The sequence below is a fragment of the Pelobates fuscus genome, chromosome 2 (genome assembly GCF_036172605.1).
Source record: "Pelobates fuscus isolate aPelFus1 chromosome 2, aPelFus1.pri, whole genome shotgun sequence".
In the NCBI taxonomy this organism is placed as follows: Eukaryota; Metazoa; Chordata; class Amphibia; order Anura; family Pelobatidae; genus Pelobates; species Pelobates fuscus.
The window spans coordinates 256,211,644-256,228,684 of NC_086318.1; the positions used below are offsets into that span (position 1 = coordinate 256,211,644).

Sequence of the window (17,041 nt, forward strand, 5' to 3'; positions counted from 1 at the left end):
CTACATAAGACCAAGCCTGAAAGTCTGTCAGCAGTATGTCTAGTCCCCCAGAGGGACAGGAGAACGACCTCCCCATCCAATAAGCTGGAGGTGCATGTCATTGGGTAGTTGGTATCACAGAGGATCCTAGTCCATAGGGAGTCCTCAGGTTGGGATATGGGCCGTTGTTCCATCCCAATCCTCAAATAAGGCATCAAGATACCGTTCCGAACACCAAACAGGCCAGGAATGTCCAGATGTAGGGGTAGGGTCATCGCAGCCCTGGGTCCCTAGCAGCCTGCAATAGTCCACCGACCTGCCAAGAACCCCCAAAATGGGTCCAGGCCCCCAGGTAGCCGCCCCTCCCGGAATAGAAGATGTGAGTTCCCTTTGGGTCCATGAGTGTTCTGTGTCATTTTACACAGCGTGGGAAAGTTCTTTGGAAGCCCACCCATTCATTCAGAAATACAAATTAGGATCAGAAGATGTTGATTCCTCCTCCTATAAAACAAGAATTGAACTGGTGGAAAAAAAACAAGAATCTGAGTCAGGGATACCCCCTTGAAGAACCGAGATGGCATATAATAACTACGGATGCAAGTTCATGCAATGTGGAAACGGGGGAAGTGGAATTACAGAGAAAGTAATCTACACTCAAACCTGAGGGAATTAAGAGCAAATTACCAGGCTCTTCTAGAATTCCTTCCATTCATATGGGTTCCCTCCCCTACCCATGTTTCATTGATTTTCCTTTATAAATTTATGTTACAGCAACATTACTCTAGTTAGTAAATAGCAGTTTTGGTGTAAGTTTGCTGCAACACCCCCACAAATGGCAATTGGGCAATTTTGTTAGCGTGGAGTACTTAAAACTATTTGTAAGCATCTTCTCCTCTAGGTCAACTTAGTGAACCCTTTGACTTTTTGCTTTCCAAGCTATGTTAAACTACGTACATGAAAAAAAATAACACAACATATCTCTGTATAAGTGTGAATACTAATAGATAGTATAATAAATGTACACATCCATGTAAACCAGAGCTCTTGTCCTATGTCTCGTTTTGGTACCCTGATGTCAGTATAGTTGAAACATCACTCAGCAAGTTGCAGATATTCAGAGAGGAATAGAGATGCGAGATGCATATTAGATATAATTACATTTATGGAGTAACAATACAAATATTATTGTATTATAATATATTATTTATTGAAATTTAATAAACATAGCCTGGACCAAAACAAAGTGAACTGATAAACTGTCCTCAGTACAATATAAGCTATAGAAGTATCCAGTTTGTGCTAAAAAAAATACTTCTGTGTCCTCTAAAATACATTTCACTGTATTACAAGTTTTTTTCAAATGAGAAAAAAATATTGTTTAATTTCTCTTATTTTCATTTCAGGATCTCATGAAAGTTGCTCATATTAAGCCTCCACATTTTGCTCGATTACAGATCTTCAGTGAAACATTTGGAAATTTATGCAGAGACTCTTCCATATTTGGAAATATATTAAGTGAAATTAAGGTACTTTGCCATTTAATATATTCACTAATGTATATGTATGACACCATTTTTGTAGGAATTATCAACTTGAAACATAACTGCAACAGAGGATATTGAGGCTTAATAAGTTTCTATTATAATAATCTAATCTAATCTATACAAAATTTATTCAAATAGTATCTAGTAAATTTGACATTAGAGAGACTCTGTCACCTTGATTTGTGTCAGTGTGCATCCAACACCATCCATCAGAGTGACAATAGCAGTCTTTGGCCATGCAGGAGCTTGCCCCTAGTGAACAGCATGTGTAAGCCCCTTTCATACAACACGCTATGTTTCTCAAGAGCCAGGATGTGTAACATATGCTTTTTGATTGAGTAAGCTATAAAGTCCTTTTGTACCAGTTTGACAAATATGTCAAACTTACTGGTAAAGGGGCAGGGTCCTGACACCATAACCATGCCAACAAGCTACAGTGATTATGGTGCTTACGGTATCCCCATAATTTCTATTGAATCATGTTAGGTAGAGTTTTAGCAGAGCTTTGCATTAAAAACCAATGAGAAAAAAAGATAACCGTCTGAATGCTAGCGACCAACAATATTATTATTACACTTTATAAAGCGCAAACACAATCTGCAGTGCTGTACATGGTTGACATGGGTACAATACATCTGAGACAATGTGTGACCAACAAATACAGTAGTTGGGGCCATATTCCCTTTGAACTTACAAACTAGATGTATAGTGAGAAATTGGAGGTGTGCTTCTGCAGTACAAAAATAAATTAAAATAAACATATTAAGCCTTTGATGCTCAGCCCATCTGCTCAAACCATCCCAACATTTGATGCTCAACTCAACTAGATGTTTAGTGAGAAATTGGAGGTGTGCTTCTGCAGTACAAAAATAAATTAAAATAAACATTTTAAGCCTTTGATGCTCAACCCATCTGCTCAAACCATCCTAACATTTGATGCTCAACCCAACTAGATGTATAGTGAGAAATTGGAGGTGTGCTTCTGCAGTACAAAAATAAATTAATATAAACATATTACGCCCTTGATGCTCAACCCATCTGCTAAAATAACTAGCAGGGACCCTTCATTCCCTTAATTATCTAGAGCTCAGGGATAAAGAAGTAATAAGGGCAATGATAATCCTAATGACGTCAGGCTGTAGATAGACCTCCCAACAAATACAGGGATTCCCTAGTCATAAGTCGGTTATATCCATCTACACTCTCTTTCAAGCCATTGGCTTGGAAATGCATCAGTCTAGAAAAATCTAGGGCATGATGTTTCATAAATGTGAAACAGCATCTGTGTTCTATTTTCTATTACCAACAGTCTTTGTTAACTTCTAACTCAACACTAACTACTTCTTGGAAAATAATTACATGCAATTTCTTTCATCTAGAATGCATATGATCTGTACATTGAACATCTTTTGGATACTCAGTCTTCAACACAATTTGAGGTAATTGCATAAATGCTAATTAACCATTTCATTGGCAACTTTTGTGAAGGAAAGTCAGGATTGTGTTAGATAGAATGCATGTATTATGTTTATTGTTTCTTTAGCTAAATGTTAAAGGGTTTGTCTAAGTACATTTTGACCCAATATTTTTTTTAAGTTAATGTGTAATGCTTTTTGTGAGAAAACCCACCGGGAGATCAGGGTTTTCTCTGAACATTCATCTGTTTAGCATTCGGTTAGTTTATGCCACGTTGGTTCGGTAGATTGAAACTACCGAACACAGACCACCCTCCTGGCTCATTGACTTCAAAAGAGCCCGTCAATTAAGCGCTTTCTCAGGGTGGCCGCAATTCATATATACGAATGCCATGTGGCGGAGAAAACGGCGGCCATCTTGTTTGTTCGGGACAAAGGCAGCGGGACTTGGTCGTCGAGTGTCTGGAACTAAAATCAGACACTCGACTTCCCGAACACTGGTCTCAAGCATACGAACGTTGGAACTGTATTTCCCGAACAGCTAGGAGAGCGCTTTTCGGTACTTTGATGTATTCACAGGAGGGGAACAATCGCTCCTATGAGCCAGGAGGCTCCATTCGTGGATTTTAGAGTTATTTAACATTGTCAGAATTGACCGACCGCACACGCTGAATTCGTGGAACTATATTGGGCAAGAGCTTCGTGTGCGGTCGGTAACTTAAGACTTCCACACTTTTTAAAAACCCCTGAACCGATCTGGGTGAAATTTGAATATGTTGCTCCCCCAGATCGGGGCTATCAGGGGATGTGACATTTGTGGGGATACCTTAAGCATAAAGGGGTGTTCTGAGTTTTGGGGAAAATGTGTGCACTTCGCCTGGAGATAATTGGGTTATTCCTTAACTTATCTCATTATCTCACAGGCGGAGACAGGGAGTGTTTAAGTGTAACTATACCTTATGATTGGCTATTTGATTTATGTACTGTAGGAGGTCCTCCTGCAAGGGGACCTCCATAAAAGCCTGTGTGGTCTCATTAAACTTGAGTCTTGTTACACCCTTCATCATGTTTCGGCTGGTTTTTGGGTACCTGATTGCTACTTGGGGAAAGCTGTACTAGAGGATTTCGTTTCTTGGGAATTTAACTACTGACCAGAAGTACCGAACGGCGAGCTATAATCACCCTGGCTCTCAGCCGTTCGGCTAAAATCATACGAACCCATAGCTACCACTTCAGGGTTCGTTACAATTTTAAATAATGTTTTAAGCCACAAACTCATTGTTAATGTATTTTCTATGCACATATTCAACTATAATACCAAGAACTATAAAACAAATCTTAATGTTTTACTTATTTTTTAATCAGTGTATATTAATTAAAATATTAATATATTTAAGCCATGGCCACAACATAATGTTAGATAGATAGATGATAGATAGATAGATAGATAGATAGATAGATAGATTTACTGATTGCCAGAACAATTTTGGCAAAAATGTAAGTAAAAAAAAAACTCTTACAAAGTGTACATACTTTTTCAACTGTACCTTCTCTAGATGATCTGTCACAGCTGAAGTCAAACTACTCCCATACATTCTGGTATGGAATGTACTTCACTGTGTGCTAACTACACTTGGAGATTCGTTTCAGGGCTAACCGCAATTGAGCTGAATTCCAAGACATGACAGTCAGAATCTTGGGGGAAGCAACTTACGCAAGCCCGAACATATTAATTTGTGATTCAGAGTGCCATTCTTGGCATCAAAATAAGTGAATGGAATGGAAAGAGGTTGCTTGTTTTAGGTGGGAGCAAAACAGCAGCTTTGTTTCCAGTGATGAATAAGAGGTCTGCCCTTCAAGAGTTGGCAAAAAAAAAAAGATGAATGATTGGTGGGGGACAGCCACTAAATGCCAGTTTTATTTACAGATCAAGTGAACTGATCAATACAGGGAAAAATGAGGAGCAGTAAATCACACTGCTTCTTCTGAGGGAGATAGATCAACAGTTATACATGGTCTTTTAACCTTGCTGTACATTGAGTGGGATATAATTTATTGATTCTAGTGTGAAAGTAAGTTTAGCTTATTTTTATTTTCAATTTGACAGTTTTGATTGAGACATAAAAGATAATTGTAATGGGGTACAGAATTAAAGAGGGGTTACATCGGGTCACAACACTGTACAGCATTTGTCTAACACTTTTATTGCAAGCACCCCCCCCCCCCATTCCCTTGTTACACTCATGTTGGTTTTCCCTGGGTCTGTAGTTTGAACATACAATGGGCACATGGTTGTGATATAGGGAGTCAGTCATCAAGTGTCATGTTACTAGGAGATGTAGTCTATTCATGGCGTCTCGAGTAGTTTAGTTCCATGGCTTTTCTTAGACTCCCCGTTTGTAGCATTGGCTCGTTCACACTGTGCCCCTCTAGGTCGCACCCTTCCTTCTTAATCTGTGTCTCGAATGTAATATATATACAGTAAATGATAATGCAGAAAAGAGCTTATAGGGAATAGAAACAGGTAAGGATGCAATATCTCTTTGGTTTGTTGTGGAAGAGTTTACTTCGATATCATTAACTCGTAAGAACTATATACATTGTGGGTTTATTGCAAGTAGTACTATACGACTGTATAGTCGGCTGTCCTAAGGTTGTGATGGTAAATTGCGTTGTATATTAGGTTGTGCCCTTGAGAGCGCTGTTTTTCAGGATGTCATATCTATCTCCCTGTGCAAAATTTGTGGAGTTTTAGTTCCAATGCCCCTTCCTCCCCCCCCCTGTTTTTGTTTTTTTTGTTTTTTAATTATGGTCATGTGAGGATCCTTCATGTGTTGGTTCCTAGTTATTGGAAATATAGTCATTCCACTTAGTATGGGCCTCCACTAGATGCATTCCTATTCAGAATACAAGTTCAAGGTTATTTGCTGTTTCAAGTCCACTAGAAGTGGCAATTTGGTAGATTTTCACATCCTTGCTATTAGGAGGCTTGCAGTGATGAAGATGTAGAAAATAAGGCTTGAGTCGGTTTAGGAGAGTCTGTCCCAAGCCATAAATAAAAGGCACATTTCAGGTGTAAGCGTTACATTCTTTCATCTAATATTCAATATGTTTTCTACTACTTGCCAAAAAGGGCGGGTGTTAGCACAGCACCACCAAGTGTGGTACATTGTTCCTCTCTCACTCAGGCACCTCCAGCACATACTCAACGTTGGGGTACATGTACGCCAGGCGATTCGGCACCATGTTTAGCCAGCTAGTTGCAGGGGCACTTGAAACAACTTTGAGATACTAGCTTGACATTTTGTCATTGATCCTAGTGTTTGACTAGGTTACCAATATACAGTCGTTAAAATATTTTTTTGTTTACTATTTGGAGAAAGAAAATTCAATTTTAATAAAAAAAAAGTCTGCCCTGTGAACTCCCGAAACACCTGCCAAGAACCATGCTTTTAGGTGGAGATCTGTCGAGTATAGTTGCAGTGTTGACAGCAGGGCCACCAGCAACCTTTTGTATGCTTGTCACCAGGGCCGGTGCAAGGATTTCTGCCGCTCTAGGCAAAGATCCATTTTGCTGCCCCCTTATGTCACTCACTCACTGACAGACACACACTAGCAGAGGCACACACTCATGGACAGACACACAGACACTCACTGACACACAGACACACGCTCACTGACATACATACACTCACTCACTGGCACACACACACATAGACACACACACACAGAAAATCACTGACAGACATACACACACACACACACTTACTGACAGACATACACTCACTCACTGACCGACCTACACTCACTTACTGACAGACAGACACACACACACACAGACACTCACTGACCAAACATGCACTCACTCACTGACATACATACACACACACACACACTCACTGACAGTCAAACACTCACACACTCACTAACACACAGACTCAGACCTACCTCCTGGGGGAGCCTGTGTGGGGCAGCTTCTCACTCCTCCAGTGAGCTGTTTAGTATGCTGGGGCTGGAATTATGTCATATGTCATATACCTAGTTCGCCTCACGGTTGCGCCGGCCCTGTATGTCACGTGGATAGAGAGAATTTAGTTGTTTAGAACAATTTAGGGAAAGAGGGGTGTAGATATGGAGCAGCTCACAGAAGTGTAAAATGGACTTAAGAAGCAGTCTTTCAGACTCTGTAAAGACAGCTATATGCAACAGAAATGGTGAGTGACTAGGTTAATGTTATTCCCTGATCTCCAGGGTGGGCATCAAAACAGATAATAGGTTTGCTAAAAATTGAGCCGGAATTCTAAGCAGATAATGGTATTTTAAACTTAAACATAATGCGGTATTATATATTAATGGAGCAATATCTCAAAAGAATGTGAAACCTACTAATAGGATGTGCCATAGGGTAGATCCAACTATAAACCACTTTATGGGGCCACAAGCTTTTGGTGATGTAGACAAAATCTCCCCATTATGGCAGCAGAGAGATCCCCCAAAAATGGATAGTGGAGGTCCTCAAAAATGGATAGTGGAGGGTGGGCGTGTCTGGGACTTCAGAGAGTGCGGTCGCATATGCTGCCAAGGCCATAAATAGCTGACAATAGTGACCCAACCAAGGGACACCCGATACCTACCATCATGTCCCAGCCTAAACAACATCACCAGATGCAGAGAGGTGACAAAACCAATTTTTTTGGGGTAAAAGCCGGAGCCTTCTCTGCAGGCACACGCGAGGTCTAAGCCGCATGAGGAGACCCAAGATGGCGGCGAGGAAGATCCCAATCCACCCCATGGGACAGCGGTGGCTGACCTGCCTGTCACACAGGGGATTCTCCAGACTATGCTTGATGCTCTGTCGGACAAGCTCCAACTTACATTTCATGACTCCCCTGAAAGCCTGCGCTCTGACCTCTGAGAACTGGGGGATAGAACGTCCTCGATTGAGGACAAGATGGTGGAAGATGAAGAGGCCCACAATAATCTGGCGGCAAGAGTGGTGGGTCTCCTAGCCAGAATATTCCTGCGTGGTCTGGTTGTTCGGTAGTTTCACTCAATATAATGAATGGAGTGATTCTACCAAACAATCAGGTGAATGCTGCATACATATAACCCAGGTTAACCGAACACATAAATACATACATAATATTAAAGGCAGTATACTGTAATATGCTCCACAGTCTTAAAGGGACAGTATTCCCAAAAGTCCCAATATGTCCACGGATGATTCTAAAAGGGCCAGCAGCAGCAATACAGAATACAACATGCCCAAATATAGTCCAAACGTACCAATTTTCCAGGGGCCATAGTCAGCAGGTAGGAGGCAGGCAAACAGGCTTATCCAATGCCCAGTGGCGAGGTTGGTTTCGCCACATTTCTTCCCTTTTCCAAATGTGGATGGAGACCGACTGTCTCTGCTCCCAATACAGTGTCCTGCTGCTGGGGAAAGGAGGCTGGGCTCTCTATTCCCTGCTGGACACTCTGCTGCTGGGGAATAGAGACTGGGCTCCCAATTCCCGGCACATCACTCGGCCGCTGGGGAATGGAGACTGGGCTCCCAATTCCCGGCACCTTCAGCTCGCTGGGACACACACTGTCGCTGGAGATCTGGGTTGGTTGCCCAGCATCCCTGTAGGGCCGGTAGAGAGACCTCGGTCCCATCTCTACCTGCCATCTGGAGGTCATCGCAGGACCAGTCAGTGAGGTCTGGTTCTGCTTGTAGGGTAGGTTGGGGCTGCACAAAGCTGAGCAGGTGTTGGTAGTCCTGCTCCAGCTCCCACTCCCTTGTTACCAGGTGGGTCATGTCTTTGCTCACCTCGCGTTCGTCAGCCCAGACATACATGCCCATCCGGTAGTCGTAGATGTCCCAAAACCTAGACCCCTCCGTGCTGCCAAGATCAATGTCGTCCTCCAAGGCATCCCATAATAAACCCGGGCCATCATAGTCATCCCCCTCTGGTAGGTCGTGCTCGGCCGTCCAGGGGGTAAGTCGAATGGTATGCCACCAGAGGGCCTGGTATGCGTTGTCTAGCCAGATCTCTCGCCATACCAGGGTCTCTAGTCTTGTCACCCACTCATCCAGGGGCTGCTCTCCCAATAGATACATCCGCATCGCCACACACTTCTGTAGCTGCTGCTCATCACTGGGGAGACTCTCACCTCGCCGCCACTGGGCGTCTTCCAGGGCATCATACCAGAGTTCCTTTCTGTCTGCATCCCTGTAGTCCGCGTCCGCCTCCTCCTCCTCATCATGGAACGCTGTCCGAAAACTAGCTGATTCCATCCTGCTGTAGCCAGGGGCGCTGTACGGATACTAGCGTTGCCCTCAATTTGTAATTGCAAACGTTACAAGTGTCTCCGAGCTGCTTCTCCTCGCACTAGGACGCCATCCCACCGCTACCACCAATGTAACGGATCGCCTGGCACCCCGACTGGGTACCTCCGTTAAAGGATGCTCCTAGCGCTCCTGAGGACTTCAAGCACTGCAGCAGACACCACAACCACCGAATCTGAGAAGCCTAGGAATCCTCTCTAGCATATGAATGCTGTATACAGCCGAATAGGAAAAACCATGCGAATAGGTTTACACTCCTAGCAGTCAAACTGGAACAGCATACAATAAATCCTCCCCCAATAATGAGACGACACTTCACTTTGAGGGTAAAACAGGAACTCTGGACTGGCCCACCCAGCCTGGCTTTTATTTCCATCTTACACATATAAGACTGCCCACAGGGGAGGTGTAAAATATCCAATAGCATAAATGTTACCTCCCACACATCTCCTCCCCTTAGATTAACATTTAACACAATTATACAGTACATACTTTTCCACAATTCCTGGATGTACCCCAAATACATATGATACACCTCTAAATCAGGTATCCCCTGATAGCCCTGATCTGGGTGAGCAACATACTCAAAAATCACCCAGATCGGACCAGGGGTTGGGGAGTTAGGAGCAGGCAAAGATTTGACCGACCGCATGGGTAAAGTATCCGAAAACAGTTCCATGCATTTTAGCCCTGCGGTCGGTCACAGAAAAGGGAATAAAAACAAACGAATTGCCTGGGTTATGGAGCCTAAGGGGGATTCAAATGAATCTCCTAGTTTGTGGGGTTCTTTCCACACGACATACTGGAAGTCTGGAGGTCTCAGCGGTGTTTGCCTAGTCGAGTGTCCGATTTTAGTTCCAGACACTCGACGGCAAAACACCGCTGTTCGGGAGTTTAAGATGGCCGCCGCCACGTGTTCGTTTCCCGAATGGCGGCCACCCAGAGGACAAAGACCACACTGTACTGATTGCCAATTACCCGTTTGCAACATAAATACATACATAATATTAAAGGCAGTATACTGTAATATGCTCCACAGTCTTAAAGGGACAGTATTCCCAAAAGTCCCAATATGTCCACGGATGATTCTAAAAGGGCCAGCAGCAGCAATACAGAATACAACATGCCCAAATATAGTCCAAACGTACCAATTTTCCAGGGGCCATAGTCAGCAGGTAGGAGGCAGGCAAACAGGCTTCTCCAATGCTCAGTGGCGAGGTTGGTTTCGCCACAGATGGTACATGGTCTAGACTACAACTATCTAGAATATACCCAGGGGCCCCGAAAGAGTGCTGGAGAGGGTGTGAGGACCAGGGTGGTCATGCCCGGTTCTCGCTCCCTATTGGGAAATGGTGGAAGAAGTCATTGCCAATACACTAGGACAACTTTACAAGCTGACACCAGAACAAGGACACCTCACCTCTAGGCCCAAAATAGAGAGACAACTGATATTTCAAGTACTCATAGCAGCAGTAACGCTGATTGTTAGAGGGTGGAAACAGCCTCACCCGCCAACGTAACAAGCTCTAATGAACCAAATTTCACTGAATTCAGAATACAGATGCATGGTTAGTACATTTATCAAATCAAACCCCATAGCAGTTGAGGCTAAACATAGATGGACTGCATTTGTGGAGAGGCACACATAGCTGTATTAAACTCAACCGAGAGTGCTCACACAGGGACGATTAAGGGTCCAACTACATAGCTGTGTCCTCATGGACAACCAAGGACAATCCACACAGTACCAAGGTGCAAAGAAATAAGTGGAACCACCGTTCCGAGAGACATGGTTTTAGAATGTACATAGAATGACTCCGTTTAGGCCTAGAACATGTTCACACCCATGACAGTTTCTTTTTATCTTTTTTCTCCTTTGTTACGATACTGTTCAAATGGCCAGAACACAGTCTTGCACTTCCCGCCAGATGCGAGTTGCACACAAGCACCCAGGGCACTCAATCAGTCTGTAGCATATACCCACGAGATGTCGAAGCGACAACACCTTAGGACAGGACGCTAACCTTGACAGCGACCTCATGGAGCCTAACACTAGGAACTTCACGGGACACCCGGGAAGCTCAGCTATGTGCACTGGGGGACTATAATACAACCTAAGATACAACTCACATAGCCTCTATAACTGCAATGGTGGCAGACACACTCAGGGGCTAACCCGAGCACCTGAACTTCATGCACATTGCGCAGGTATGCCACCATAGACCCGCAGCAGTGGGGACACACTGACGCACTAGGGAGGAAACAGGAAGATGCTGGGCTACCATAGGAAAATGATTGGGGCAAGGAAGGTGCTGTGTGGTGGTTGTGTAATGTATATAGCTGTTTATGGGCATGTGAAAAATAAATAAATAATAATGAATACGAAACGCATGCCCGGGCTGAACTGTGAATTGAGTTAATGAGTTGCAAGTGACATCTACGATTGTCTGTTTTAACCCCCCTCCCCCTTTCTTCCCCATTTCTCTTCTGTACCCCCAAAACAATAAAAATTGTCAAATTGGAACAAAAATGGATAGTTGTGTGGATGGATTGTAGAAGAGAGTTCATCTTCCGCTCCGTGATAGTGGAGTCTTCCGAGTGAGAAAGTTAAAAGTTGCATCTGATGTTAGTGATTGAAATGCCGAGCAGGAGCCATCTTGCTCCAAGTGTAATCTCTCCTTTTTCATTTATCTCTGGACCTTCTGGAAATAGCACTAAAGGGCTCTTACAGTTCAAAACCGCCAAAACAGCCACGCCCCCTCTTCTTGATAGATTTCATGCCAGAGGCATGTCAAAACAGCAGGTTATCAGAATAATTCAGACTGATTGTCCAGCTAATTGCTGTAGAAGAAACATTATTTTCTTTAAGCAGCTGATACTACACAATATATACTCTCCCCGCAATTCAGTTTCAGCAAAGAAATAATATCATCAGTGTACTGTTCCTGCATTCTACTATTGAAATAGCTGCTGGGTAAGGTTGTAGGTCAGTGAATGCACTTCATTACAGCTTTATGGAGCCCTCCTAGTGTCCAGCATGCCTTCCTCTGCTTGACAGCACACTGGTGGTGGCAATGAGGAGGTACAAGCATAGCAGTATGCCAGGCTGGGAGTGCATCTGTAGGGCAGCAGGGCTATTCTGCTACATGCAGAAGCATGGATGAAAAGTACACTTCAGCAAACAGCTTGCATTCAGTCAGATTAATGATGTCAAATTGGTTGCAAAAACAGCCACTTTAGGTTTGTGGTCACTGACATTCACCAGCATGGTCAAAGCTCTTCAAGATACTTCTTTTGTATGTGTGCTCTGTTCTACACACATCCTACATCTTATAGTAATGGGTGCAATTCAGGAAGCCAACACAAAGTATTGTCTGTCATTGCCTCTGCAGTGTGAGGGATAGCCAACTCTTGAGGCTTGAGCAAGAGAAAAGGGGGCTTCCTGTACATTTACAAGAGGAAGCTCAGCAACCAAATACCAATTTAACAAACATGTGACCTTTGTGATAGAGGACGCTCAGAAACTAATACAAAGTGTGTGAACTCTAAGAAGCATGAAGCTCAGTAACAAATATCAATTTGGCAATCGTTTGTAGTGAATGCTTCGTAACAAATACCAATTTGATGAGCGCGTGACCTCTGCGAAGAAGGAAACTCAGTAACCAAACACCAATTTGATGACCTTGTGACCTCATAGAATGATGAAGCTCTGTAACAACTATCAACTGGATGAGCAGGTAACATCTGTGATACTGGATTCTCAATAATAAATACTGACCTGATGAGCATGTGGCCTCTGTGAAAGATTCATCACTGTAACAAATACCAATTTGATGAGCACGTGTCATATGTGAACGAAAAAGCTCAGTCACAAACATTTTTTTATGAGTTCATGACCTTTGTGAAGAGGAAGCTAGTAACAAATACTAGTTTTATGAATGCATGCCCTCTGTGAAAGAGGAAGCTCAGTCACAAATAATTTAATGAGAGTGTGACCTGCAAAAGAGGAAGTTCAGTAAATAAATACCAATTTGATGGGTGCATGACCTATATGAAAGAGGATGTGAGATAACAATTATTGATTTTGACAAGCTCCAAAATAAATAGCAATATGATGCACGTGTGACCTCCGCAAAAGAGGCAGCTCAGTCAAAAAATTATTTGATGACCGTGTGTCCTCAGTGAGAGAGGAATCTCAGTAACCAAATATCAATTTGATGAGCACAAGACCTCTGCAAAGGAAGTAGCTCAGTAACAAATGTATATATAAAGATCTTGTATCCTATTTGAAAGAGGAAATTCAGTAACCAAACACCACCTTTGCAAAAGAGGAAGTTTGGTAACAAACATCAATTTTTACATGAACGTATCCTCTGTTACAAGGAAGCTCAGTAACCAAATATAAATGTGATGAGCACAAGACCTCTGCAAAGGAAGTAGCTCAGTAACAAATGTATATATAAAGATCTTGTAACCTATTTGAAAGAGGAAACTCGGTAACCAAACACCACCTTTGCAATAGAGGAAGTTTGGTAACAAATATGAATTTGATGAGCGAATGTCCTCTTAGAAATGAGGAAGCTCAGTATTCAAATAATTAGATGACTATGTGACCTCTGCGATTGAGGAAGTTCAGTAACAAATATGACATTTATTGAGTGTGTGTCCTCTGTGAAGAAGGCTCAGTAATTAAAACCAGTTTGATGAGCGTGTGTCATTTGTGATAGAGTAAACAAAGTAACCAAATACCAAACTGGTGAGTGTGTGACCACTGGAAGCTCAGTAACAAATATGACATTTGATGAGTGTGTGTCCTCTCTCATAGAGAAAGCTTAGTAACCAATTGCCAAACTAATAAGTGTGAGACCTCTACTTGATATGCTGCAATTTTCATCAAATGTTATGCATTGAGACAATTGAATTTCTTAGTGAACAACTCCCTTAGGGAGATATGTGGGTGTAGGACACCAGCAAAGTATATTGAATTAGTTTTCCTGGCACTGGAAATTGCCACCCACCAATCCCCAGTTGCTGAAGGGGTGAAAACTCCTTCAGTCACTTAACTGAGGCAGCGGCGATGTCCCTTTGCCGCTGTCTCCTCCTCCGCGACGCTCCTCCTCTCCATTGCTGATCCCGCCCACCGGCCGAGAAGACCTAATGCGCATGCGCGGGAATGCTACGCATGCACATTAGGTCTCCCCGTAGGAAAGCATTGAAAACTAATTTCAATGCTTTCCTATGGGGATTTGAGTGACGCTGGAGGTCCTCACACAGCGTGAGGACGTCCAGCGACGCTCTAGCACAGGCTCTTCCTGTGCTATAGAGCAGGAAGAGACCTCTAGTGGCTGTCTAGTAGACAGCCACTAGAGGTGGAGTTAACCCTGCAAGGTAATTATTGTAGTTTATCAAAAACTGCAATAATTACACTTGCAGGGTTAAGAGTAGTGGGAGTTGGCACCCAGACCACTCCAATGGGCAGAAGTGGTCTGGGTGCCTGGAGTGTCCCTTTAAGTTTCTAATTTTTTTTAATAGAATTTGCAAATTGTGAAAATGTATTAATAATCATATTGTAGTAAAATACTAAATCCAATTGTAGCCTAAATAGTCAAAAATCGGTAAAATCTGTGATTTTCCAGATCACGTATTCTAGCCTAATTTTGAATTTTAGTTTACTAAAAAATCGGAGGTTGACATGTGTTTATAGCCTATGTTATGGTGTTTGAAATATAGAAATACCAATACTTATAGACTGTTCATTTTATGCCACAAGTCAATAAATTCTGTTTCTATATATGTAAATAATAGAACACAATTCATATTGTAATACATTGCTGATTTTTTAGCATCCTTATTTATTGATTTTTTTTTTAATTGGACAGGTGTTGATGTCTGATATAAATGGCTTGAGAAAAAGAGCTGTTAAGACTGAAGATGTGCAAGAAACTTTCCTCTCGGTGCAGAAGCTTGAATATAAAGCTCAGACTGTTTTAGAATGTAATGAGCAGTAAGTGTAATGACATACAGTTTTGTTTATCTCCATGTGCAAAGTTATATTTATTTGGATTGTGACTTTCAGGCTGCTTGCATTGAAACAAAACACTATTTGTTATACCGGTATATTTACACTAATCAGCCACAACATGAAAACCACATGCGTGTCAGTCCCCGTTGTGCTGCCAAAACAGCTCTAATTTGTTGAGGCATAGACTCCAAAAGTCCTCTGAACATGATGTCCTGTAGTATCTGGCACCAAGACATTAGCAAAGATCATTTAAATGGATTCTATAGTGTTAGGAATACAAAGTTTTATTCTTAACACCTCTGGTTCACACCCGCCCTGGTGGCTCCCCCACATGGCCAATATAGTGTTAAACACCCTTTAGTCATTTATTCATGTCCCTTGGTGCTGGGTTTTCTGACGTCATCCACCACCGAGACCTAATGTGACGGGACCCTCCCAATAAGACAGCATTGCCTTGATTTTACTGATGCTGAATGTCCTCATGTGGTGCATGAGGATGCTCAGCATAATTTAGGGGACCTAGTAAATTCCTGGAAGTGTCTCTAGTGGCTATCTCGTAGACAGCCTATAGAGGGTGTCTTAGTACTGCAATATAAAACTGCAATGTTTTACATTGCAGGACTAAGTGGGACAAGGGTGCTATACTCAGACTACTTTAAAGAGCTTAAAGGGATACTCCAGGCACCCAGACCTCTTCTGCCCATTGGAGTGGTCTAGGTGCCAACTCCCACTACCCTTAACCCTGCAAGTGTAATTATTGCAGTTTTCATAAACTGTGATATTTACCTTGTAGGGTTAAGTCCTCCTCTAGTGGCTGCCACTAGAGGGACTTGCGTGTTCTTACAACACAAAACGTGTTTTAAGCAATGCTGGACATCCTTACGCTATGTGAGGACCTCCAGCATCACTGAAATCACCATCCCCGGGGGAGGAGAGTAGGTGCGGAGTAGGTCGGCGCTGGACTCCTGGGTTTTAACTCCTTCAGCAACTTTGGATGGGTGGTGGGAGGGAGAGGGGCACTACAGGGTACAGGGTCCTGCAGTGCCAGGAAAACTAATATGTTTTCCTGGCACCGGAGAATCCCTTTAAGAGGTCTCCGTGCCTATAGTGTACCTTTGCAAGTTACCTCCAAGGATCAGATTTGTTGTGTTCCTGCACATCGAGCAAACGCTCAATCGGATTGAGATCTATGGAATTTGAAACCTTGAAGTCTTTGTCATATTCTCAAACCATTCCTTAGAATTTTTGCAGTGTGACATTGTGCATAATCCTTCTAAAAGAGGCCACTGCCATCAGGGAACACCACTGTGATGAAGGGATGTATGTGGTCTTCAACAATCTTTAGATCGGTGGTACATGTTAAAGTAACATGAACATGAATGCCAGGACTGTAGGATTCCTAGCAGAACATCTGCCTTGTTCCCATAGCACCTTCTGCTGCCATCTCTTCCTTAGGTAAACAACGCACACACACATGACTATCCACCTGATCTGAAAACAAATGTGACCTCCTTCCATTGCTCCAAGTTTTGACATTCATGTCCCCACTGAAGGCTCTTTTGGTAGTGGTCAGGGGTTATCATGGACACTCTGACCTGTAGCTGGTCTGCAGCTACACAGCCTAATAATCTGCAAAATGGGATGCACTGCGTGTTCTGACATATTTTTATCATGTTGAGCATTACAATGGTATAGCAATTTGAGCAATTTGAGCTACAGTATCTTTTTTGTGTGATTGGCGAGCCTTAGC

The 17,041-nt window shown here is 42.8% G+C and overlaps 1 protein-coding gene across 1 annotated transcript in view; it reads left to right on the forward strand.

Annotated features, from left to right (window-relative positions):
- C2H6orf118 (chromosome 2 C6orf118 homolog) overlaps positions 1–17,041 on the forward strand; it is an 87,632-nt gene that overhangs the window by 15,699 nt on the left and 54,892 nt on the right. The window contains exons 3-5 of the mRNA XM_063441223.1: positions 1,383–1,505; positions 2,903–2,962; positions 15,149–15,273. Of these exons, the coding sequence (XP_063297293.1) occupies positions 1,383–1,505; positions 2,903–2,962; positions 15,149–15,273 (308 nt within the window). The remainder of the gene's footprint in view (positions 1–1,382; positions 1,506–2,902; positions 2,963–15,148; positions 15,274–17,041) is intronic.